At 40.8% G+C, this 27,554-nt stretch overlaps 1 protein-coding gene across 1 annotated transcript in view; it reads left to right on the plus strand.

The window, feature by feature from the left end:
- SORL1 (sortilin related receptor 1) overlaps nt 1-27,554 on the plus strand; it is a 207,312-nt gene that overhangs the window by 32,020 nt on the left and 147,738 nt on the right. Inside the window, exons 2-6 of the mRNA XM_069070073.1 lie at nt 1,472-1,588; nt 11,071-11,196; nt 20,789-20,950; nt 22,413-22,480; nt 24,762-24,942. Coding sequence (XP_068926174.1) covers nt 1,472-1,588; nt 11,071-11,196; nt 20,789-20,950; nt 22,413-22,480; nt 24,762-24,942 — 654 coding nt within the window. The remainder of the gene's footprint in view (nt 1-1,471; nt 1,589-11,070; nt 11,197-20,788; nt 20,951-22,412; nt 22,481-24,761; nt 24,943-27,554) is intronic.

The following is a 27,554-nucleotide window of genomic DNA, read 5'->3' on the forward strand; positions in this document are numbered from 1 at the left end:
TTGCCACCATAAAAAGAGCTGCTATAAATATTTTTGTACATGTGGGTCCTTTTCCCCTTTTTATGATCTCTTTGAGATACAGACCTAGCAATAGTAGTATTGCTAGATCAAAGGGTATGCACAGTTTTATAGCCCTTTGGGCATAGTTTCAAATTGTTCCCCAGAATGGTTGGATCAGTTCACAACTTCACCAACAATGAATTAGCGAACCAATTTTCCCACATCTCCAACATTGATTATTTTCCTTTTCTGTCATTTTAGCCAATCTGATAGGTGTGAGGTGGTATATCTTGGTGAATTTTTAAAGACCCTTTCTCTTCCTGAGTTCAAAACAGTGCTGGCTGATGGGCAAATCTGCATTCTTGGGATCCTTGTGTGGGTTGCTTCATTTCTTATGACTAGAACAAAGACTACAATCAATGTATGGTCACTAAACAGATTTTTTTAAATGCTTTTTGTGAGTCTTATACCACCAGTAGCTCACATACTACTGGTAATCTTGCAGTTAGCAATAGAGTGTGGAGCTGTGTTTCTGTTTCTTCAAATTCTGATCCAGGATGGGGAAATATCCCTAATGAGTTATTCACCATCCTTCAAACATCTTCAGTGATAGAAAAACTCATTACTTGGGCAACTGACTTGAACTTGTCTGGGTCCCCATTTTTTCATTTCCAGAATGAGAGGATTGGCCTGATGACCTCAAAAGTTCTTTTTTAACTCTAAATTTTTGGGATTCTTAGAGAGTTTTAAAAAGTATTACCAACTATTGATTTTCCACACAAATGTAGGGGATAGGATAATAACCAAAGACTTATTTCTCTTTGGTTTTGTGTTTTTCTATTTACATTTAAATGTGACTGTTCCTTTTGCTTCATAACACATCAAACAAAGAATTCTGTATTCATACTGAACTTCTCTGTTTCACATTGGATGCTGGGAATAAACAGCACCACCCCTTAGACACCTTAGCAAGGTGTCAGCTTGAGATCCTGACTAAATTTACTGAAGTCTTTATAACTACACTGAGGTAGGGGCTTGGGCAACTGTTAAGGAATTACTGACATTTTGTTCAGTTAGACTGCTTACCGTATGTGTGTCACATGTACAACAAGGAGAGGGTAAACAGAGGTTGGGATGATTTCAACAAAAGAAACCAGTAAGCAGAGTAATTGATGTCAACAGGGACTTATGGGCAAGAGTTGTCTCAGTGTGAATATCACCTGTGTATGCTCAAGATTTAACCTTAAAATGGTCTTTTGAGGTGAACCAGTTTGGTTTTTTCCTTGGGAAGTTTATTCTGGGGGATTGGAGGCGTGAGTGTGGATACGCTCAAAAAAAAAAGCACAAACTGGCTTTCAGACCTAAGAGCCCTTGAAATTCCCTGTGGCCGGGGGGAGGAAAAGGATCGTTGGCCCAGATTTCCTGTATCTGTCACCCTGGCTAATTCTTCTGGTGATTCAATCTGTTTCAGGTGAGCCTGAATGACTCCCATAATCAGATGGTGGTACACTGGGCCGGAGAAAAGAGTAACGTGATTGTGGCGTTAGCCAGAGACAGCCTGGCACTGCTGGGGCCTAAGAGCAGTGATGTAAGTATGCTGTCCTTATTTGGAAGGAGGGAGGTCTGGGAGCTTGCTGGTGCGTGGGTATATTCAGGCCTCCTTTTGTTCTGCCTGTGGGAGGTGGCGTCTGCTGTTGGCTCACCTGGAGAAATTTTAGGTAAGTGGAAAGTAGACCAGGAATATCACACAATGACGGGGCAGAGTGGGTAGAAATATTATCTCTTCTGCTTGCCTGATATACAGATCAGTGCTGAAAACATATCCTTATGATACTGTGGTTGCTTTTTTTTTCTTAAAGAGACGTGGTATTGTCCTGGTCGCTGTATCCACTCGACATGGTGCCAGAAATATATATATTCCTGGGCAGAAGCCACCTTGTCCCTTGGAACAGAGCCCAGATGAAATCTCACTGGTTTTCTCATTCTTGAATTCTTACCTGTTGCCCTTGAGTGGATTTCTTTCCTTGACTTTTCCCCTTTAAAGTGTTCAGGGGCTGGATGTTACCCCCATTTTAGGGGTGAAAATAAGGGGAATTTCTTTGGATTATACATCTGACACATTGACAACCTGGTTCTGTGTGTAGGGAGTCCTTTAATGTTGTGGTTGCTATGTTACCCAGAGCACAAGAGGATGCTTAATTTTAGCTGTATGCAAGGATTCTTCAGTTTTATACAATTTTACTTTCTGTGTGTGTGTGTGGTACTCATAATATGTATTATATACATTATATGTATATGTAATAAAAATTTATTTAAAATTTTATTTTTGTATTATATACAGACCTGTGAGTTCATTGATTATAGGGAGGAAACCTCCCTTTTTCAGTATACATTAGGGACTATTCTGCAGTTTCTTGTTTTAGAGAATTGTCTGGGAGCATTAAGGGATCAAGTGATTTGTGAAGGGTCACACAGACAGTATGTGTGTGATAGACTTGAACCCAGTTCTGATTCTGAGACCAGATTTTTTTATTCACTATGCCATCCTGCCTTTCATAAGATATAATTATATAATAATGTACATATATTATTTTAATTAGATTCAGAAAGAAGATGGTAGTAGAAATCGTCTCCAATCTAAAAGTCTTTGAAATTTCCATGTGGACAATGTGAGGGACCTTGGCTTTGAATCCATATGTTTCCTTCCCTGGCTAATTCATCTGGTGATCTGAACTCTAGAGGGTTAGTTGGAATTATAATTATATTGAGTGAATCATAAGAGAACAGGGAAGAATAGGCAGAGATATCATCTTCCTTATTTTTCACAGATGTAGTCTCATTGACTCCTACAGTGTCCTTGTGAGAGGTAGAATAGATATTATTAACCCCATTTTTCAGACAGAGGATCTGTGAGGCTCATAGAAGTTAAGGTGCTTAGCCACTCCCTTAAGCAGTTGTTGATTAGGGCTTTAACGTGAGGATATCCATAAGGATGCAGGACACAAAGAATTCTGTAAGGGAAGCCTGGAGCATAGCTTCATTCAATGTAATGGTGGGACCTTTCATCACTGGAAAATCACAAGCTAGCTTGGTATATAGGACCAGGGGTGGGATAAGAAGGTGATTTTTTTTTTGATGAAAAGTTTTGTATTGATCATTAATTAGAGGAAGGGCTGCATACAGTTACTGGATTCATGTACTAGATTCAATCTTTATTTTTCTTAAATTAAGAATTATTTTCTCTCCTCCCTCTCTTTTCTCCCCCATTAAAAAAGAAAAATAAGGCCCTTATAACAAATATAGTTTGTGTAGTCAAAATAAGTTTCCTCATTTAGCTATAACTTGTTCCAAATATGAGAGGCCTGCTGGTTATTCATGAGTCTTTTTATGTAGTATTTATTCAGCTATTCCTACATAGGACCATAGAAAACCAGAAGTAGAAGGTACTGTAGAGATTACCTAATGTTCACCCCCCCCGCCCCCATTTTATAGATGAGGCTACTGAGGGGAAAAGTTTTCAAAGTCCACTTAGCAAGGTTGTGATGGAGTTTAACCTGAGAACAACATGATTTATTATTTATTTGTACCAACTAATAGTCTTTATCCTAAAAGAGTTTGTGTAAGAAGAATGTCTACCAATAAGTAGATAGAGGTTAATTTGAGAAGAGAGAGAACATTACTGCTGGGGTTGGAGGGGAGGTGGAGGCTACTTCATGAAAGCTTCTTGTAGTAGGTTGTACCCAAGGAGGCAAAGGTGAGGAAGGAAGGAATTCCAAGTATTGGAAAACAGGTCAAGGAGAAATATTTTTTCAATCATTGGATTCCTTGAAAACCATGATTTAAAAGAGTATAGATGCTATGTTTCAAGAAATTGTAAGTGAATAATGTCCAGATCTGTTAGAACTGGAGGGTAGAGTGAAAATAGAAAGATTTCCCTCCATCACCTACTGAAAGGAAAACCCAGAAGTTATAGGAACACCCAAGTCAAACTCCAGAGGTTCCACATCAGATTATAGGCAGTCAGAAAGACAAAAAATCAAGTATCAGGAACCACAGTCAAAATCACACAAGCAGGACCTGGAAGCTTCTCTTGTAAATGAGAGAAAATCTTTGTTAATAGTGTTACGAAAAGCAGAAGATACGGGTTTACAGCTAAGAATATCTCACCTTGCAAAGCTGTTTATTCCCACATGGGAAAAAATGGATCTTTAATACAATAGAAGACTTCAAAGCGTTTTTGATGAAAAGACCAGAACTGAGCAAAAACTTTTAAGATTCAAGTATGAAGTGAGAATCAAGAGAAGCCTAGAAAGGGAAATTTATTTGAGCACTTGTAAGGGGCTGTTTGCTTGTGCACTGTTAACTTTCTAGTAGGGAAGAAGAAACAAGGACCTTCAGAACCTTAAGGTCTTCAGAGGGTGTTTTTGTTGTTGATTTGTTTCATTTGTATCTGACTCTTTGTGACCCCATTTGGGATTTTCCTGGCAAAGATACTGGAGTGGTTTGCCATTTCCTTCTCCAGCTCTTTTTATAGATGAGGAAACTGAGGCACATTGAGTTAAGTGACTAACTCAGGGTTTCCAAGTGTCTGAGGCCAGATTTGAACCCAGATTTTCTTGAATACAGGCCAAGTGCTCTATCCACTGTGCCACGTAGCTGCCCTCAGAGGGTATTAAAGGAGCTAAACTAGAAGAAACAGAGGATTTGGGGGTGGATTGGTTCTTTTCTAAGGAATTGAAGAGAGGGAAAAAGAAGGGAAAGTAAAAGGGACATATTTGTGTAGAAAGGAGGAAGAAGAGGTGAAACTTGATATTTCTCTTATTTGGGGATGTGAGAAGAATATACAAACATGGAAAAAGGTATGAGGGAGCAGGCATCAGAAGAACCTCAGTCTTATCTAAACCAAATTGTACAGGCAAGCAGTTCAGCATTCCACAGAGTGGACTGAGGACTTAGCTCCAAGCTGAAAACAGAACAAGATTAATAGTACTGGTCACTCCAAGTGGTTCCTGGCTCAGCCCTGGCCAGAGGTGGGCCAGCTGTGCGGGGTCAGCTGGAGCCAATGGTGTAGACCTGTAACATGGGGTCTTCTGAAGGGCTCTGAAACGGGCTGGACAAGTGGCATGATGCAGGATAGCCCAGAGCAGATCTAAGACTCTTTCTTGGGCTCAGTTCAGTTACTCTGAATTTCATCACTGCATAGCTGTTCACCTGATAGGCTGGGACCAGCAGCTGTCTACTGGAGCACCACCTGAGGTAAGCCTTCAGCTGTGTTGATTAGACATAACCTTGCATGTGGAACCTGAAAAACCCAGGACGTAAAGGATCTTGCTGTGATCTTGCTTTGATCGCATAGTGCCTGCTGAAAATCTGCAACTCCCTGGCTAAAGCTGCCCATTATCCTTAAAGAACATAGCACTCAATGACTGAAGAGCATAGCAGCACAGCCTCAGAGAAAACAGTCCAGGATCATACAAAGTCATAGTAGTCCCATCAGACGAGTGTAGAACCCATCACAGAGCCCTAATCTGGGAAGTAAGGCTGAGTAAGCAACAAAGAAAGATAAAAGAGCCATTATGATTCTAGTGATGCCCAAGACTAGCCTAGATGAGAAGAATAATTACAAAATGCTCATAAGTAAATCCTCAAAAAAAATCTTGTCTATATAATCAACTAGAATTTCTAGAAGAAATGAGGCATTTAAATTATTAAAAATAATATTATAAGTGAGATGAAAGTGATAGATGAAAGAACTGGGAAAGAAGTAAGAGCTGTGGAGGAGAGATTTGAAAGAAAATTAACCACTTAACACAAGAAAATACTTACCCAAGTAACATAGTCTTTGAAAATCCGAATGGATGAAATAGAAATTTGTGATGAGAAATTTTAAAACAGAAAATTGAAAAAAATGTATCTCATTTAAAAAAAATGATAAAAATATCAGTGAGAGATAATTTAAGAATCATTTGACTACCTGAGAGCTGTGACCAAAAAGAGAGTCTGGATAATGTACTTCAAGAAATCTTGAAAGAAAGCTGCTCAGACGTATTGTAAGGTGAAATGAAAAACAGGAAAAAAAAAATCTGTCATTTACCTCCTGAAAGAAGCTCTCAAAGGAAAACTTCCAGGAATGGCATAGCCAAAATTCAGAGTTTCTCACTTAAAAAAAATACAGCAAGCAACAAGAAAGAAAGAGGTCAAGTACTGAGGAACCATAGTCAGGATCACATAGGATTTAACAGCCATCAGGATAAAAGAGAAGAAAGCGTGTCATAGGGTTCCAAAAGGCAAGAGATAGGGCTTATAGCCAATAATAATTTACCCAGCAAAACTGGGCGTACTCTGAATTTTGAAGACTTCCAAGCATTCCTGGTTAAAAAAAAAAATATTAGCCCTAAGTAAATACAAACACAAGGGTCAAGAAAAACATAAAAAGGTAAGTGCAAAGTGGAAAGTCCAAAGGGACTTTATAAAGATGAAGGAAAAAGGTTAAAATCAGCTAGAAATAATTTAATCTTTAAGTATTGATATGTCAAAGAACAATTCATAGAAAGGATGAAATAGTTTTATTAAAGACCGGGATGAGACAAAATACCAGAGTTTTGGTGATGCAAACAAAGCAGTGCTTAGAGAAAAATTCACATCTCTAAACACTTTTATCAACAAAGGAGAGAAAACAGGTGAATGAGTTGGGAATACACCAAAAGAAAAATAAGGCCCAGAAAACAAAAAACCTAACATGATTAAATACCAAAGAACCAATTCTGAAGGTCAAAGAAGAGATGAATAAAATCGAAAACTTAAAAAAAATGAATTCCTAAATAGGAGGAGCTATATTTTGGGGGGGAAATGTTAATAAGTTAACTTTAATTTTAAAAAAGGGAGAGGAAAATTGAATTACCACTATTAAAAATGAAAAAAGAAGAAATAACAACGCATGATGAAATAAAGGATATTATTAGAAACTATTTTACCCAATTATATACCAAAAAACCCCTAGCAACTTTAAAAGAAATGGATGGTTATTTTCAAAGATATAAAATACTCAGATCAACAGAACAAGAAATAGAGGTTAAACAACTTAATTTCAGAAAAAGAAATTTAATAAATCACATATTAACTCCCAAAGGAGTAATACCCAGGACCACTCAAATGGAAACACTTTTTACAGAAATAAAGACAGATCTAAATAATTGAAAAACGATTTCTTCCTAATGGAGGGGGCTGAGCATATATGATAAAAATGACAGTACTGCCTAAATTAATTTGCTTAGTCTATACAAATCAAATTACTAAAGGATTGCTTTATAGAGTTCCAGTCCCCTCCCCCCAAACAAAAATTCATATGGGGGAACAAAATGTCAAGAATCTCAGGGGAAATAATGGTAAAAATAAAAAAATGAGAAATAAGGGAGTCTAGTAGTCCCAGTTCTCAAAATACAATGTAAAGCAGTAATCTTCAGAATGACTTGGTACCAGTCAATACAACCCTCATTCCAGAGTACCAGTGATGAATCTTGCTACCCACCTCCTTTCAGAGGTAATCAACTCAGGAGATAGAGTGTTGTATTTTTTTTTTTAAGCAATCAGGGTTAAGTAACTTGCTCAAGGTTACACGGCCAGTTATTTCTGGTTGTGGTGCTGAGTGTCTGAGCCTGGGATTCGATCTCCAGGTCATCCCGACACTGGAGCTGGTGCTCTTACTTGCTAAGCCACCTGGCTGCCCCTAAGCAATTGGGTTTAAGTAACTTGCTCAAGGTTACACGGCCAGGTGTTTCTGGGTGGGTGCTAAGTGTCTGAGCCCAGATTCGATCCCCAGGTTATCCCGACAATGGAGCTGGTGCTCTTACTTGCTGTGCTACCTGGCCGCCCCTGAGTGTTTTATTTTTTGGACATGTCCAATGTGAGAATTAGTTATACTTGACTCTATATGTGTTTTTTTTAACATGAGTTTTCTTTTTCTTTTCAAATGGTGGGGGACAGAATGGGCAGGAAAGGAAATGGGATTTTTGTTCATTGAAAAAATAATTTAATAAAAAAGAAAGTAGTGTTCAATTTATTATGTACTTTTTTGAAAAGCAGCACAAAATGTAGATCCACAGTTTCATATACAATCTTCATTTTGTGTTCTGTTTATCTGGAAATGCTTCTTTTTTGGTGTTAATTTTTTTTTTTTACTGCATTGTGACTTAGAGCCAGGAGCTGGTGGTGTCAAAAGAAGTTAGCAAGCTTTTCTTTCACAGTGACCTGAAAGAAAAGTTCATTAATTCCCTACAGTAATTAAAGTGGAGGTTAAAAAGTATATAAGCACTTGATTCTCAAATGCTGGAGAAGGGCAATGTGGTGTTTGTAGTTTGCAATTGGATTATTCCGAAAGCCAAAGACCTGTAAGTTTCACTTTTATCTTGTGGAAAAATACTGGAAACAATCATCACCTCCCCATTGAATTTTTGGATACCTCAACTGAGTAAAGTCAGTGTTGGGTAACATACGAACATCTTATTCATAAAGAGCAAGACCTATCTGATATCTCCTTCTGTGACAAGTGTATTAAGACAGAACAGTAGATGTTATTATTCTTGATCCCAAAACGAAGGCTTTGATTCTGTCCCATGTGACGTATCGTAAGACTAAAGAAAATCTAGTCTGGTTCATGTGGTTGGTAGTTCTTGTTACAGAACCAGCCTAAGGGTCACACACCAATTGTACTGTGCTAGGTATAAGGGTCAGTCAGGAAGGAAAAAAAAATGTGTTATATTTAGCAGCAGTACAATTCAAGAAACATTTTAGGAGTCTGCTGTGTGTAAAGCACTGTATGCTAGACAGAGATGCAGCAGTAACTGGGGGTGGTCTAAGATAGCTAAAGAAGATGTCCTTAGGGAAGCCACGTGGAATTGTGCTCTCTCCATTGGTACTGTGCATTTCCTAAATTCTCTAATGGCCTGTTAAAAAAAATCTCAGTTTTCTTGACTTCCCTGCTGTATTTGTACTTCAAAGGGTTGTTGAAGCCATGAATGCAGTTGTTGTTTTGGTAGTGATGATAATATTAGAACCTTCCAGCTCCATAATTCTATGGCTGATTGAGTTTGAAATATAACAGGTGTTTTTTTGGTAAGTTGTCAGATCTCCCTATCTAAATATCATTTGAAAGAGTACACTTCAAAGGAAGCTCTAGGGATCATAGATTTATATTTAAATCCAGGAGGGTTAGAGGTCCCCCACTTAGTCCAACTCTTTTATTTACAGATGAGGAGACTGAGGTCCAGATAGGGTAAGTGACTTGACTGTCTTTAGCAGACAAGGGGATTTGAGCCTGATTCCAAGAGCAGAACTCTGTCTACTTTCAAGAGGACATTTTTTTCCTAGGCATCTCCAAATAAGTAAATGACAGTAACTTTGCCTTCTGAAAAACTAAATTTTTCCCTCACATTTTCCTGCTGAGACATAAAAAGCATTTAGTCTCTCTGAAGTCGTTCAGTGTCTGGAGCATAATACTGAGGAAAGGGAACAAGAAAAGATTGAGTTTCACCATATCCTTTTGCCCTCAAATAGAACTTCTATTCTCCTTCCTAATAATTTGTCCTAAGCTTCTCTGTAAAGTTTCACAATTTAGAAAGAAAAAAGAACTTTGGTTTCTGCTGTTGAATCCCCTACTTCCTCTTCTGCAGTTGGAAAGTTACCCATGCTTATATGAAGTCTGTTTCCCTGTTCATTAGGTTAGAACCCGTTTAAGTGCAGATGCCTTTGTTGAGGTTGGATTAACCTTGATGCCTAATAGATGGAAGTGATGGCTGACTCTCTGACACTCCCCTCTCCACCCCTGCACTCCTGGGACCCCCATGGCCTTCCCTTTTCTGGGTGACCTTTCGGAACCCTTTTATTCCCCATGAGATATTTGAAGATAAATCAAAACAAGTGATCTTGGGTTCATTATGTATGTGTCAGATTTGGCTCAAACATTGCTTTTATTACTCTTGGACTTTTCATAGCTAGGAAGCTGTAGGTAGGCTTAGAATGGTGCGCAGTACTGGCCACTTCCATCACACCATCCACATTCTGGCCTGTATGTCTTTTGGGGTCAGAAACAAATTGACAAAAGTATATGTTGACTCTCTCCTTTGTTCCCTTCACACCCTACCTTGTATCATACTCATTGGTGAATATGTTGCTTTCTCCCACTCTTTGAGGTCGACTGTCATTTTAAAATTTTGTATCCTTGGTGTTTATCGTAGTGTCTTATACATAGTAGGCCCTCAGTAGATTCTTGTTGAATTGACTTGAATGTCAATTATAATTCCCTATTCCTATTGAGGAATCATGAAAGCATTAGAGCTAGAATTTATGATATATTTATGTTTAAATTAAAAAAAAGTTCTTATTGTGATAAGGAAAAATATGTAGCAGTACTCCTTTCCTCTTCTCTCTTCTCCCTCTCTTTCTTTCTGTCTTCCTCTCTTCTCCCCTCCTTTCCTCCTCCTCGTCTCCACCTTCCTCTCTTGTCCACCCCTCTCCGTCTCCTCTCCTTCAGTCCTCTTGCCTTTCTGTTGAAGCTAATTTTTCTTTCTAGGCTTCCTGCGCAGCCTAAGAGTAGAGCTTCCCAGAAGGTGGGGAAAGGGACATTATATTAGAGACCTTTGTGTGGGAGTGGAGACCTGACAGACTGGACACATTTTTAATCCTTCCAGGCAAATCAGACTTCTGTATATAATCTGAATCCATTAGACCCAGTTGTGAGTGCAATGTGGCTCTTATGGCTTCATTCATGTTGGCCCCCTTCTCAAGCAGATCGTGTTGTCCTTGGGTAACTGTGCCTCTGTCCCAGGCAGCCAGTACAGAATACAGGTCATCTGCCCCCCATATGCCTGGGGATAGACACAGAGGTGGGTTGGTTCTTTCCTTGTTAACATTATCTGGTGATGCTTATAATTTCATTAGGCCATTGAGACATAATTGTTACCACATTCAGAACCTGTAACAGGACAGTTTGAAAGAGAAGCCAGAAGGAGGTATTTCTCTGTCTGATCTCTTGTAATTCTTTCTCCCCTCTCTCCCTCTACCCCCACCTTCCAGGTTTACGTGTCTTACGACTATGGGAAATCGTTCCAGAAAATATCAGAGAAATTCAACTTTGGTGTGGGAAACAACAGTGAAGCAGTGATTGCTCAATTCTACCATAGCCCAGCAGACAACAAGCGGGTAAGGAAGTAGCAGCCACAGAGTATTGCCTTAGTGGACCCTGGTTGGGAAAGAAAGAACTCTGTTGTTAGGGGAAAACAAATGTGTTGAAATATTTTGGGTGCAGGTGGTGAAGCCTGGGCCCTTCTCAGACTCAGCTAGTATTTGTACATGGAGGGGAGCATTTATTATGGAGGAGACCCTGTTTGTAAGATTGGCCCCACAGAACAGTGATGCCCCATCACTAATCAGAATTTCTAATGCAAAGAAAGCCCACAGAAAATCCTCTCCTTCACTGATTACCATCCAGGGTGGTAGTAATTATGATAATGATTATCTTTGTTATTGTAGGCCACATTTCTCTGGGGCCTCAAGGTTTACAAAGTGTTTTTTCTCACAGCAACTGTGTATCTGAAAGGGCATTGAAAAAGTGGTGACTAGAATAGGGCAGCGTCCAGTGAATCAGTTACAGTCTTCTCTGACTGTATTTTTGTTGTTTTTCATTCAGAGCCACTTTTGATGTTGCTCTGTTCACTGCAGTAATCCATTCCTCATTGACTAACCCCAGGCCCTGTTTTTGCATGGAGAGAAAACTCAAACCAGCAGATATTGTATATTGCAGATCAGGCCATGGGTTCTTTTTTCCCTCCTATTGTCTCATCTGGCTATCTATCCTAAGGGCTTTGCTTTTGAAGCAGACTTTGGACTGATTTTACTTAAAATATAAATGACTTTGATAAATCAGTTTTTAATTATATTTTTATTGTGAAAAATTTCTTTACCAGATTAAAAAAAAGATGCAGTAACATTAAAAAAAATATATATATACATATATGTGCATGCATATACATACATACCTACGTATATACATGCATGTGTGTTAAAAAACCACACACACACACACACACTTTAACTGGTGTTCAAGGCCTTCCACACTCTGGCACCACTGTCTCGTCTTAACTCATGCTTCTATATTGGAGTGTGGGCAGCCTGCTCTGGCCATCTGACTTCTCACCATTTCCCTTCTTGTCCTGCTCTCTTCCTCCTCTATCCTTTATCATAGTGCCCCATGACTTGCTAGAATAAATTGCCGCCTCCCCCCCACTTTACCCATTGGAAGTCCCCTCCTTAAATACCTGATGCAGGTGCCATTTCCTTCATAAAGCCTTCTTGGGCTCTGACCCCAGCTATAATTGATTTCTCCATCTTCTCGTTTCTCCTAGCACTTTTCTCGGATCCCTCCTTTGCACTTAGCACATTTTCCCTTGTATCATACATATTTGTATAGGAAGGAAGGAAGGAAGGAAGGAGGGAAGGAAGGAAGGAGGGAAGGAAGGAATGAAGGAAGGAGGCATGTATTAAGGATTTAATATGCGTCAGGCACTTTTCTGAGTCTTGGTGATACGGATACAAGCAAAAAGGTCAGTCCCTGACCACGAGGACCTGCAAGACAGGGTTACGGGAGACAGGGATGAAGGTACCCGACTAGAGGCATGGTTCTGAAATCCAGAGAATGCATGCAGGCCTGTCTGGGTCATTGCACAAGATGGATGCTCTAGGAAGAAGTCACCAGTGGGAGGAGGGACTTAGTCCTTGCAGAGGACTGGGTAGGAGGATGGTGGCCTGCTCCAGGGCAAGGGGGGCCCAGGCTCTGAGGGAACTTCCAGGATGAACCAGCAGTGGAGAGGCTAGAGAAAGTCAGGCAGGACTGGGAAGGGAAAAGTAATGTCCATTCCTTCCCCTCTTAGTTTGTAAACCTCTTGAGGGCATGTTCTATGACCTCTCTCATCTCTGTTGGCCCAGCACCTAGTCCAGTGCCTTGTACAGAGTTGGCACTCCAGGATTGTTGAATTGGATTTCGTTTGGGGGCAGGCCTTGGTGAGGTGGCTTTTAGCTCTGGTAGTATTGGGGAGAAGCTAGTAGCTCCAAGTCCCACAGACCAGTGGAGCTCTGTGTTAGCATTTCAGCGTGATCTGTTGATTTTCTGCTTTGTGTGGGATTGTAGGAGCAGATTACATCTCTAGCTTCCTTACCTTTTTAAGTCATAGAACCTTTCCATAATGCATTCCTATATAACAGATATTTGGAATTTTTTTTTTCTGTTTTTCTGAGATGGAAGGGCAAGGAGTAGGCCTGGAGGTGATACAGTAAAGGGACATGAGCAAGGCTTAATAGGGAGGGAAATGGTGTGTAGGGGGGGTGGGTGGTTGGGGATGTGTGTGTGTGTGTGTGTGTACAAAAATATTGTACAGATCAAGAGGAATGCAGGAGGGGAAGAAAATCTCCGGGACAAAATTTAGGTGCCACAAGTGGGATGGGATGGGAATTCTGTAGGGTCAAAGATTTAGAGCTGCAGAGGACCTCAGAGGCCCCTCTAGTGCAACATCCTTAGGAAATGAAGCCCAGAGAAGTAGAGTGACTTGTCTAGGGTCACAGAGCTAGTTAGTGGCAGAACCAAGATTCAAACTCAGGTCCTGTGACTCAAAGTTTAGCACTTTCCCCACCGTTCCACCTTGCTTCTGTATTAATATTGAGTGAGAGTCCTACCTAGAGAAGAGCAAATGCACATTTGCTGCATTGGCTCCTTCATTCTCCCCACCTTTCTTTTGCTTGGGTCTGAGTAGCTTTGTAACTGGTGGAGTTTCAGAGACAGGGGATGGAACGGCCTGATATCCATAGAACGGGCCAGTGCTGGGGCCTTGTGCAGCAATCTAGGAGAAACATTGCCAAGGAGTTTCTGCTTCCTTGGTGGTAGCTGTCTGCTCTCTCACACCTTGAACTCCTCAGGAAGGAAATGGTGACTCTAATTACGTTCATTATGTTTGTTTTCACCCAGAGAAGTCACATTGTTCCACTGGACCTGATACTTCCTGAGAAAAACCACACGGTTTCTGAAGAAGTATCTTGTTGTCAGTAGGGCATCAAGGAGAATCTTATTTTGTGCCTCTCCATCCCTGCCGCTGACATTTTTTCCTGGTTATATGTGAACATTGATGAGAAAGGAGGAGAAATTTAAATTTTTTTTTAATATTAAGGAGCAGAGTGCTTTCTGAAGGAATATATATGGAAAAAGTGGGAGACCCTCAGCATCTAGCTGATGCCTTGATAGTAATGGTGGTAGCAGTGAGGGGTTTATATGAAGGCTTCAGGTCTTTTTTAGTTTTCCTGACTCCCTAAGTCACTTAGAAAGAAGCTTTAACACCCTTATCCTTGTAGCCCAGGAGTCAAGATTTCATGGGGTCTGTGACCTTGGATGGGAAAAAAAAAATTAGATCTTTATTTCTACTTGCCTCCTACAGAAAGTTAGCATTTCCTTCGGTTAAGAAGAAAGGGATCCATAGGATTCACTGAGGGTCCAAGACTCAGAAAATGTTAAGACCCCCTGCTGTAGCAAGCTAGGACCACTCATACTACAGGGCCCAGCTTAATGGGTGTGAAAGGTCCTGGGGCCCTTTTCTAGAGCATGCAACCCTCACAACACCACAGAGGTAACCTGGGATTAGTGCTGTCTCTAATGCTGAAGTTATTCAAATTCATTTTAGTTGATCAGATGGGGGCCAGACTTAGGTAAAATTTTGACGTGTATGAATTGTTTTTTGGTGCCACGAACCCTTTTCTTTTCTGCCTCAGTTTTCAGACCCTTGTGACATACCATACTGTCTTCTCTCCCCACCCCCCATTTTTATTCCTTCTATCAGGAAAGAATTAGATAAGTTCATTTTTTTTTTTTTTTGCTTTTTTGGAGGAGGGAAGGTAGGGCAATTGGGGTTGAGTGACTTGCCCAAGGTTACCTGGCTAGTAAGTGTTAGGTGTCTGAGGCCTGATCTGAACTCACGTCCTTCTGACTCCAGGGCTGGTGCTCTGTTCACTGTGCCACCTCACCGTCCAGATTCATTTTCTCAATGTAATTTGTGTAACTTTTAAAATCTAATGGGTTGTCCTTTCCAGGGGCCTAGAGTCAAGAAAACCTGAGTTCAAATCCCACCTCAGACACTACCTGCATGACCATTAGCATTACCTCTGTTTTTTTCAGTTTCCTGATCTGTAAAATGGGAGCTATAATAGCCCCTATCTCCCAGGGTTGTTGTGATGAGATAATAATTGTAAAGGCCTTACCACAGTGCTATGTGAATATTCTTTACTTATTTATTTTTCTTACTTTGTGCCAGGCACTGTGCTAAGTACTAGAAAGGGGGAGATGTTCTGAGTGAAGTAAGGAGCATAGAGAATGGTGTGATCCAAGGATGGGAATCATATTGGTACCTTTTTACAGGAGGGTTGTGAGAGTTCCCCTTGAGTAGTAAGAGAAGCCTGGAAAAAGGTAGGGTGGAATGAGATGACTTGACAGCCCATCTTAGAAATCTGGACTTCATCCTGAAGGAGCTGGGGGCAGGGACAACTCACAGTTTTTAAGGAAGTGACTGGCACGAGGACACCCCCATGTCCTTTTAAAGACAGCCCCAATAAAATGTATAAGTATCCAGATGGAAAAGAGATTGGGAAGGGAACACAAAGAAAAAGTAATTTTTTTTGGTCAAAGTTAATATTATTAAGTGGTTTGGAATTTAAAGTTGTATTTGGAGTTATATTTCTTGATTTATTACCTATTTGATTATTTGTTGAGTTCTCACTAGGTTTACAGTAAAAATGTTATTTAGGAGAGGAATTGTAGGAGGATTAATCTTACAGCAGTGTGCAGAATGGCTTGCAGGATTGATGATTGGAGAAGAGTTCTTCTTTTTTGTGTCCTGGACCCCGTTGGCAGGCTGGTGAAGCCTGTGAAACCCTTCTCAGAATCATGATTTTTTTTTAAAGCACATAATTGAAGGAAATGAAATTCAGTTGTGAAATAAATTTTCCCATCCAAATTCATGGATCTCCTGAAATTTATCCATGTATGGCCATAGACCCATAAATTAAGAATCCCTGGATTAGAGCTGTCGCCATAATTAAAGCATGACCTGATGAGTGAGGACCTGGACCAACCTTGGTGAGTTCAAAGGCATTGAACTGTATAGAAAAATCCTTTCTTGTGACCCCCAGGTAACCTATGAGGGAGACACCCACAGAAGTGAGGCCTTGGTAGTTAATGGCTGTTCTTGCTCTAATGTTTCCAGACTAGTAACACTTATTTTGCATCTTTCTCAGACTACTTCCTGAGATATTTTTTTGCTAAAGAACAGGAGGAGGGTTGCCCCAGGGGACATCTAAGCCAGTCAGTAATGATATTCAGTGGTGGTTAGTATTTGTATTAATACTGGGAGGCAGTAGTTGAAAGCCCTCAACTTGAAGTTGCAGTCATTCATTTAGTCAGTAAGCATTTATTAAGCACCTACTATGTATCAGGCACCGTACTGAGTTCAAATTCTAGTGCTGTTTTGTCTTGTCTGTGTGACCTTGGACAAGTAACATACCCTTTTTGGGTTTCAGCTTCCTCATTTGTAAAATTAGAAGGGGTCAGACCAGATGATCTCTAATGTTCCTTTGAGTGCTAGATGTAATTCTCTGATCTTATAGTTGACAGCTTATTCAGGAAATGACATTGGTGGAGAAAAGACTCACTATCTTCCATGGATAGTTTTAAGTGCCCCATTACTACTTTGGGAACCTAAATTTTCTATTTATAGCTCTGAACAAGGACTAGGCTGGTAACATTGAGGATGGAAAAGAAGGGACAGATAGGAGACATGTTAAAATCATTAACAAGAATTTCAGAAGAAGAAATAAATGATAGGCCTTGATAGCTGATGGAGTGTGAGAAGTCAAGTCTAAACCATCTCTACCAGTTTAAGCCAGAAACACTTGAAGAATCAACAGAAATAGGGAAGTTGGAAAGTGGGGTGGGAGATAATGAGTTCAGTGTTTGAAATGTTGGAATTAGGTACCTGCAGAACCAGTTACAGGGCTTCATTTCCATAGGGATTATTTTCCAGAACGATGTCTTCAAAGGGCTGGGCTTGAGAGACTGTTGTGGGTGACGACTGGCCTTGGGTGTGAGGTCCATACTGGAGACTTGGGGACTTGGAGAATCATCCTATCCTCATAGAAATGAAAATGACTGTACTTTCCTAGGGGGAACATTGAAATGAAGAGTGGGCCTCAGGCCATGTTTGCAGCTTGGGATAGGAGCAGGAAGATAAGCCAACCAAAACAGAAGACAGAGTGTGTGGCCAAAGAGGCACATAGGAGTAATTTAATTAGTGAAATATCATGGTTGTCAAAGTAGAAAAGAGTTTTGAGGAGAAGAATGGTTCCAGAGAAGTAGGAGAAGATTCAGATGATGAAAATATGGGAAAATAAAGCCTAGCCTAAACCATATCACAATAATTGAGAGCAATTTGAAGGTTGGGGTAATGTAATTAGTTCTTATTGCGAGTTCATGAAGTATGAGTAGGGTGGTGGTTTTTACATAATAACCACTTTACAATATATAGTAACTCTCCTTATTGCAATCTGGTGAGGTTGGTAGTGGGATGAATTACCCCCATTTTGTGAATGAGGAAACAGAGGCTCAAAGTCACGTGATTTTCCAACAGCCACAAGGCTAAGGAAGTGTGGTCCCAAATCCAGCAGAGGGAAGTTGGGGATCACTCCCTAGAGAAATCCTTAAGAGGAACTCCCTCCTACCTACAACACTTCATTCTGTCTGGGATGGTTTGAGTGGAGCCCATTTGGAGGTAGGGGAGGGAGTGAGCTCCCTAGAACTCTTCCATGCCAAGATGTGGGATGATCCTTTTGTTCTTACCCTTTGTAAAGCACTGCATTCCAGTGGAAATTTGCTTTGAGAACATTTTTTTTTTACATCTGCTCTTTTCAGTTTGATAATAAACCTTAGTTTCTTTGAGCTCAACACTGTGTGGATGGTGTCTAGGTGCTAAGATACAGGAGAAATAGATAGAGTTCCTGTCCTTGGGAAGTTTATGCTTTAGCAGAAAAGCTAAATGCAAATAACGTGATGTTTACTGAGTCTGTGAGTATCAAGGAACCTGGGAACAAATAATGAATAGATAGATGGATGGATAAATGAAAAAAGGCATTTTTAAGCACCCACTGTGTGCAGAGTACCATGTAAGCACCCAGAATACAAATAGAAAAGTACTCACATTCTAATGGGGGGAGACAACACACATAGATGGTTTCAGCTCCTTCAAGTCAGATGGAAAGATTTCATGGTCCTTAGGGGGCAGTGGCAAAGCAGATGGTCATAGATCTTTTAAGTGTTTTTTTCCCCACAGAAAATTATTTTTGTCTGTTTCTGATTTTTGAACCACTCAGCAATGCCAAGGACTTTGGTGTTGAGAACTTTATTTTCTTTTTTGTAGCTGTGGTTGCTGAGCAGATGGGAGCTGTATGTCGCACCTGCAGAACCAGTTGCAAGGTCTCCTTATTCCACAGGGGCAGTTTCCCAGAACAGTAATTTCAATGAGCTAGGTGCGAGACTCAGAAATGGTAGTCTGGGGGGTCATTGGCATCACTGAGGCTCCTGGGCTTAGCTGTCCTTTTGTGGCATCTGGTTAGTGGTTGGTGTTGGTGGTGGCTAGGAATGTGGACCCCTTCTCTATAGGGATTGTTTTCCACAGTGAAGTGGGCCACGCTCAGAGCAGGGCAGATGGGCGGGGGATCTCTTCTGTTCCCAGAGCTCTTGGTTTCATAGACCTAGGCTTTCTCCAGCAGGGCTTGAGGGAAGGTGGTGGTTGAGATAGTGGCATTGGTTTTACCCACTTCTGTCTCCTGTTGCTCCCTCAAGGAATCTTAGTGCTTCAGCTAGGTTGGTTTGCCTGGTGGATCCTGTGGAGGGAAGTTGATCAGGGAAGGGTTTTTTTGCATTCAGTTTTCATATTTTATTTCTGTGACTAGACTCATGGTAGACCTGGATCTTACTGATTCTGACTTCTTAGTCCTCTGCTGAGCTTCCTGGCCAGCTGTGGAACAGGCCATTTATTCTCTCTCTCCACAAAGGGCCTCTATAGGCAGGCGGTTGCTAGTCTGCCAAGGTATTGTTCAAACTTAGTCACCCTTGTACAGCCAAAATAAGGTGTGTCCTGTTCCCACTGGAGCCACTCCTTTAGATGCTGCCTAGAAAGTCTGCTGGCTTTAGGGGCTGCTCCTTTCTCTGTGGAAATAGCCCAGCCTCCTTGTGCAAGGAGAAAAAGCCATTCTTCCAGGGCCTAGGAAAGTGCTGGGCAGGTGATGTTAAGGTTTGGCCTGGAGCTCCTTTGAATGGTGCTAAGACTGGAGTTCTTTTCCAGCCTATTTCCCTGCCCACTCTCAATTCAGCCTTTCAGGAGTACAGGTAAATCATAACCTCATAGAATCAATGGATCACAGATTTAGAGTTGGAAGGGACTTTGGTGGCTATTTGGTCCAACCCCCTTATTTATGGATGAAGAAACTGAGGCATAAAGGGGTTTTAGTGCCTAAGGTCATTTGGTAGTAAATAGCAGACCTAGGTCCTTTGACTACAAATCCTTTGATCTTCCTACTGTACTACTCTGATTCCCTGGTCTCTTGGTTGTTGTTGGCCTTTGAAAAGAATGAACCATTAGCCACTGGCCAAGTCACTGCCACTTATGCTCTGAGAACAGTAGTCAAATCAACATTACCTCATTTCCCATCCCTGAGTCTTCCCAGACCAGAGCTACCCACTTAGATCTTTGCACCCCGAAATATGTTGTTTTCCTTGATTAGAATGAAGTTGCTTAAGGGCAAGCAAGGATTGTTAAGCCTTTTGTATGTATATCTCTTCCATGTATCACGCTGCTGGTCAATTGAGAGAGCTTAACAGATCTTTCTTTCTTTCTTTCTTTCTTTCTTTCTTTCTTTCTTTCTTTCTTTCTTTCTTTCTTTCTTTCTTTCTTTCTTCCTTCCTTCCTTCCTTCCTTCCTTCCTTCCTTCCTTCCTTCCTTCCTTCCTTCCTTTCCTTCCTTCCCTTCCTTCCTTCCTTCCTTCCTTCCTTCCTTCCTTCCTTCCTTCCTTCCTTCCTTCCTTCCTTCCTTCCTTCCTTCCTTCCTTCCTTCCTTCGTTCTTTCTTTCCTCCCTCCTTCCCTCCCTCCCTTCCCTTCTTTATCTCAAAAATTGGAATATTTTGTTTTTAACTTCACTTTTATTGGCTTTAAAAATAAAATTTCTGTCACTACCCCCTGAAAGAACACTCTCATAACAAAGAAGTACAGTTAAACAAGACAAATGTGCACATTGGTCGTATCTGACAGCTTATGCCTCATTTGACACCTATAGCTCATCACTTCTTTGCCAAGAGGTGAGAGACATAATTGCCAAGACAAACTTGTCAAGAGGTAGGAGATGCTTCGCCATTTGTCTTTTGGAACTGAGTGGTCATTGTGTCAAACAGAGTTCTGAAGGCTTTTAGCATTGTTTTCCCTTATGATGTTGTCATCATACAGCTCATTCTCTTGGTTCTCTATGTTTGCATCTCTTTATCGATATGCTTAGATGGTAAGAGGGTCCTGTTCTCTGTGGATTTGCAGGCCTCTCACTTCTCCCTGGTTTTCATCTTTCCCTAATGCTCTCACGTTGTATAGCTAAGGGGTTGGCTGATCATTGCCAACTTTTTGTCAACGTGTGCCTCTGTCTTCTCTCTTTTTTTCTCCAGTACATCTTTGTGGATGCCTATGCCCAGTACCTCTGGATTACTTTTGACTTCTGCAGCACCGTCCAGGGTTTCTCTATCCCATTTCGGGCAGCCGACCTACTCCTTCATACCAAGGCCCCCAACCTTCTCCTGGGCTTTGATAGATCTCACCCCAATAAGCAGGTAAGTGAACCCCCTCTCACCCACCTACCTACTCACCCACCTGTTGCCTTGGAAGGACCCTTAATAGGACATGGCTTAGTCCTCTGTCTGTGTCCTTTCACTAATTCTTTTCCCTCCTCTAGGCTCAGCATTTCTAAGTACAATTTCATTTACTGTTGTTAAGTAAAAATATATCCCTTGGCAATTTCCTTCCTCCTTCTGGTCAAGGATCACTACCCCAACACTTGGCAGCCTCTTACTTTTTAACCTTGTGCTGTTCTAGACAGGTATTTTGTGATTGAGTGGGGGGAGGGAGTGTAAACCAAGGCCCTCATAGCCATTATGACAGAGAAAGCAGGAACCTGCACTCTACAGGCTGTGTTTTTACATTTCTGACCCTCTGTTGTATATTTACCCTAAATTTATATTAGGATAATATCAACTGTTTACTCCTTTGGGAAAATGTATTTCTTTTCTAATTGTTGAGGGAAGAAAACTTCAGGAAAACAGCAAGGGGATCAGTTTCAGGCCTGGGATTAAGTAGGTCAAGGACATAGACGTGGCATAAACCTGCCTGGGCCTGGGGTTGGCTTGATATTGATTGTACCAACTAAATGTGGGTCATTTTCTTTTTACTTGTAACCTATTTAACCAAAAATGCCTCCCACTTACTTTGGCAAGGTTTTAGGTTTTTCATAGAAAAGACTTGGCATGGGTAGGAGGGAGAAGAAAAGGAATAGACCAAGTATGGGCCTATGTCAGTTTCCCAGAGTGGTTCAGTTATCTTTATTATTGTTTTTGGCCTTATTCTTCTAGCATCCTGTTGCCGGAGACACATAAAACAACCTTTGGAAGGGGCCTCCAGGTCATGGTTTTTGAAGTTTAGGTGGTTGGCTTTTATGTCATCTCTCTGGCTAAGCCTAGCAAGATAGTTTGTCATGCTTAGAATCGTTCCCCGTGTATGCTGATGATTCTGTTGGAAGCTCTGTTGTTCGGTCCTTGACTGATGTTCACTCTTCTCCCTTACACCCACCTTAGTCACCTAAACTTACTAAAGGTGTTCAAGGACATTACTTCTGAGGGAGGAAGACCTAGGAGTAACTTCCTGGTCACATTCCATCAACTGATATACAATTTTAGAGGCAATGTCCTTTCTGGAAAACCAGAACGGCATCATTCTTTGGAAAGAAGAAATGAACCCAATAATTTTTTCCTCCAAAAAACTGTCTGAGATTTTGATAACTGCAGAGAAGACAGGGTAACAGATTTATCCATTCCTCCCTATCCTTAGATGCTTTTTTGAGCACTCCTATTGGTTCCAGTGATCTGTGCCTGTTGTTATAGGCTCTGCTGTCGTGTTCCCCAAGACTGGGCTTCACAGTAGGAGTTTGATGGTGATTTAGTTGTCAGCGGCCCAGAGTGCTTAGCCCTCTTTCTATATATATATATATATATAGCCCACTTTTATATTATTGATTTGCAGCTCTGGAAATCAGATGATTTTGGCCAGACCTGGGTCATGATTCAAGAACATGTGAAGTCATTTGCTTGGTAAGTTGTACCATCTTAAGAGGTAGGGACTAACTTTTAAATATCTTCTCTCTAATTTGATTCCATTTTTGATGTAAACATGTTTGACCCTGTCTGGAATTGAGAATCACAGAAAAAAAAATCAAACCAAAACTTAGAGAATGTGAGTCAGAACCCCAGTTCAATCTGAATGAGGACTGATTATGGGAGGGGATCAGATCTTTGGGATTTCTCTATCCATTAGGAAACCAGGAGGATATTGGAGTTACTGCAGTGTTTATGCTTTCTGAAGACCTTTTTTTGGAAGTGGTCTTTTAGAAATGCCACATTTTGCTGTGTATAAAATGTTAAACTTTGTCTCTACTGATGTTTTCTATAAATACTTAAAATTAGAAAGTCAAAAAACTTTTGACATATTTGCCCAAAAGATACTATAGAAATATAAGGCATGATTTCTATTAGAGATGCATCTAAAATGGATTCTTAGGTAAGCAGGGTCTCTAAATAACTGAGAACAGTTTTACTCTCTCCTTCTCCCCTCTCCCCAACTTCTCTCTCTCTGTAATACTGAGGAGCCTTATACTAATTTGCATAACCACCAACGGAAATACTCTAATCAGTACTTCTAATTGTGGAGGAGAGCAGATTGTACCAACACCCACGCACACATGTACAGGCGTGCGCACATACACGCACACAGTATCAGATAATGAAGAACCATTTTCATCCAGGTCTTATCTAAAATATCAGTTTTCTTCCTTTGCTCTAGTTAGGAATTAATTGGGGACTTGTTTGGATTATAGAACAAAGGTAGAAATATCCCCAGTTGTAATGTCATTCTCTTTCTAAATTATGCCACCCTTGAAATGAGAACTCTGAAATGAAGCTTTTACCTTATTTTGGGAGGGGTATTTTGAGGGAGTTTCACTGGGCTCTTGACTACTCAAAAAGCCACTGGTAAGCACCTGTGTGTTCTATGGCACCATACAAAGAGAGAGATAAGCCCTTGTCCTTGGGGAATTTTTCCCACTGTTATGTTTTCTTTCTAAGCCTTCCGGGCTACTTGTGCTTGAGAAGATTGACTCATTGGGATCATTAGATTGTATCGCTCCTTATTTTTTGAAAGGTCACTAAGAAGAGGTGTCTCCCATAGACATTTCATTCATTTTTCCCCCTTTTCGTTCCAGGTTTCCTATCACCCACCCCTCTGTATGTGTTAGGAATTGAGTTAATGATTAGGATTAATCCCGTGGTCAGTCATTTCTTTGTATTTAATGTGGAATGTCAGGAATCCATGTGCCATCTTTTGTGCCAACTCCAGACTAGACACAGTGTACTCTTGTAAAATGAGGAAAAAAAATCATTGGACAAAGAATCGGAAGACCAAGGCCCAAGTTCTAGCTCTTGTCAATAACTAACAATGGGATTTTCATTTTTCTGGGCTTTGACCTCTTTATCTTTCAAATGAGGGTGTTGGACTAAATGATGGGAGCAGAATTGGACTTGTTCTGCCTGGGCCCAAGGTCTGGAATCAGGAACCATGGGTGGAATTTGCCAAGAGGAAGCTATAGGCCTAATGTGAAGGAATACATCTGAATAACTGGAGTTTTCCCAGAGCTCAGTAGGCTGCTTCTGTGGGAGGGAAGAGAGGTCTGCCAGCAAAGGCTGGGTGACCACTTGTCAGGCATGAGGTCATGGTGAAATCTGTGGAGGTACGGCTTGGACTGGATGTACTCTGAGGTCCTTTCCACTTCCACAATCCTGCTATCTCTAAAATTAAATGATGCTAAAATTCAGAAGTGCTCTCACTTCGGAAATCTGCTACAGAGTGAAGTCATTTTTTTTTGTGTTTAGCCCTTAGCACAGTGCCTGCCTCATAGTAGGCACTTAATAAAGACTTGTTTCCTTCTTTCCCTCTGGGCAGGTATTTTCTGAGTACCTAATGTGCTAGTATAGCACTATGCTAGGCATTCTGGGGGAGATGATGATGATGATAACTAGTATTTACATGTTACTTTAAGGTTTCTAATGCTCTTCTATAAATATCTCATTTTATCCTTACAACAACCTGAGAGGTAGGTACTGTTATTATCTCATTTTACAGATGGGAAATGAGGGAGAAAGGTAAAGTGATTTGCCCAGGGTCATATAGCTAGTAAGTGTATGATGCAGTATTTGAACTAGGTTTTCCCAGCTCCAGGGCCAGGGCTCTATCTGCAATGCTGAGCAATTCAGTGACAGGCCTAGAGTGAAGCTGTCCCATGCATCTGAACATGGTAGTAAACGTTTTTCATTTCCACAGGGGAATTGATCCATATGACAAACCCAATACCATCTACATTGAGCGGCATGAGCCCACAGGCTTCTCCACTGTGTTTCGAAGTACCGACTTCTTCCAGTCCAGGGAAAACCAGGAGGTGATCTTGGAAGAAGTCAGAGACTTTCAGCTCCGTGACAAGTACCTCTTTGCCACAAAGGTGGTGGTAAGTGGTGGGGCACGACTGAGGCTTCCAGTGGTCTGAGTGTCTCCTCTTATTGCCAGAAACTTAAAGCCGATTTAAAAAAAAAATGAGCTTAGTTGAAACAGAAAGGACTTGAACAAGGCACGTTGATGGTCAGCTTACTTGTAGAGGTCATTGGATCTTGAGACTCTTCCAAAGGAGTATTTGAAGTCTTTGTTCATGGAAAGGTTTAGGAAAAAAGGTGGTTCTAGCAGGCTTAAATAAGTTCTCTTGCTGAGGGCTGGAGAAACCTCTCTGAAAGGTGTATTTTGGATGTGTTTGGTGTTTGATTGAATTTTCTTGTGACTTACAAGAGCTTTCCAAACACAGATTCTCATAAGTAGCTAAGAAAAAATAGTAAGGCAAGGTAGTGGGATATAAAATTTTGGGGGGGTGGGGAAGACTAGGCTTGCAGGAAGCAGAGATATGGGTTTGAATCCTGGGTCTGATACCAGGGATATGACACTGGGACTTTCTCCTCATCTCTAAAAGGAGGATAATGGGGAATGGGAAAGGGAAGAAACGTTTATATAATGCTTACTCAGTGCCAGGCACTGTCCCCTGTATAAAAAAAAGTTTAAAAGTACTTTTTATAACTATTATTTCATTTGATCTGCACAACAGCCCTGAGAGGTAGGTGCTGTTATTATTTCCATTTTATGGTTGAAGAAACTGAGAGGAAAAAAAAGTGACCAGGGTCACATAGTTAGTAAGTGTCTGAAGCTGTGGTTTGCACTCAGATCCTCCTGACTGTAGGCCCCAGTGCTCTCTCCACAAGCATCACCAGCTTCTTCTATGATAAAACCTACTTTTTAGGATTGTTGTGAAGAAAGTGTTTGCAAATTTGATAGAGCCCATAAAGGTGAGTTTTTAATCTGTTGGTTTCACTGTTGTGACTTTGATGTCCATCAGGTGCATCTCTTCAAAGCTCCATAAATATGCTAATTGACTTATCTGACTGAATATGTTGACATTAGTGTAGACATTGTCCAGTGGGAGTTAGTGCCTTAGATAAAACTTCCCAGTATTTAAGCTTCTAGTTTCTGTGCCAGTAAGGAGAGGGACTCTCAACTCTCCTCGCCCTTTGTTTGATCCTCTGCAGCCAGATGTCATAATGGAAGATTTGCTTATTCAATACTTGTGGCTGCTTAGTAACCATAATATGATTTGTATCTATCAGTTTTATTTCTTATGATGTCATTCAGTCACGTACCAGTTCCCATGTCAGGCACTGGGGATAGAAGAGTAAGATAGTGCTTACTCACACAGAGCTTCTATTCTAATGGAGGAGACAGTTAATACATATAAAAATATATGCCATGTAAATATAAAGTTGTCCCTACACCGTGGTTAAATCCAAGGTAGTTTAGGAAGGAGGGCAGTAGGAGTTGGGGGAATCTGGAAAAGCTTCATGTAGACGATAGCATTCGAGTTTCATATTAAAGGAAGAGAGAAACTGTTACGAGGTAGAGGTGAGGAGGGAATGCAGTCCAGGTATAGGGGATAGTCCCCAAAAGGCACAGTGAAACAGATGTAGTGTCATGAGTGAAGAACAGAGAGACCAGTTTGGCTGGCTGGCAGTGTGGAAGGGGGAGTAATGTTCTCTGAGGCTGGAAAGTTAGATTGGGGTGAGGTGACGAAGGACTTTGAAATCTAAATAGAGGGGTTTATATTTTGTGCTAAATATGAAGTCACTGGAGTTGATTGAGTAGGGGAGCCACGTGGTTGGATCTGTATTGAAGGAAAATTACTTTGGCACAATGTGTGGGCCAGGCTGGAGTGGTGAAATACTTGAGGCCGGAGACAATTTAGAGGACTGTTGTAATCATCTAGGTGAGAGGTGATGAGGACCTGAACTCTGGTGGGAGCTGTGTGAGCAGAGAGAAAGAACTGCCTATTATTGTTGTCATGATGGCTGATTAAACATTAGATTAGAGGGAGAATGCAGAGTCCCGGATATGCCGAGCTTATGAACCTAGGAGACTGGAAGGATGGTGGTATCTTCAGAAGAAAGAAGGAAATTTAGAAGAAGAGAAGGTTCAAGGGAAAACAAGAATGAGTTCAGCTGTAGGGATTGAGATATCTCTAGGATATCCAGTTTGAAATGTTCAGTAGATAAGTGGTGATACCGTGATGGGAGATTTAAGTGAGAGACTGTATACAGCACGTACATATGTCCCTCCCTCTCTCTCTCTCATGGATTCCTTCCTTTCTTTCTGTCTCTCTTACATGCACACACACAAAGACATGGACATAGACACATATAGATATACATATCAATATGTACATATAGATATAAATGTATGTATGTAAATTGATATTTATGAGTATATACACATAGGTATATATGTGTACATGCATATATGTATACTTAAATCCATCTGTGAGTCATCTGCATAGAAATGAGAATTAAACCTAAACCCACAAGGGCTGATGAAGATTCCAGAAAATATGTAGAGGGAGAAGAAATTTATCTTTATATCTATATCTGTCCATCTGTCTGTCTGTCTGTCTGTCTGTCTATCTGTCTGTCTGTCTGTCTGTCTGTCTATCTATCTATCTATCTATCTATCTATCTATCTATCTATCTATCT

This window comes from Petaurus breviceps, unplaced genomic scaffold (genome assembly GCF_028583685.1).
Source record: "Petaurus breviceps papuanus isolate PSGF00001 unplaced genomic scaffold, PetGlider_PUasm1.0 90804, whole genome shotgun sequence".
NCBI classification, from domain to species: Eukaryota; Metazoa; Chordata; class Mammalia; order Diprotodontia; family Petauridae; genus Petaurus; species Petaurus breviceps.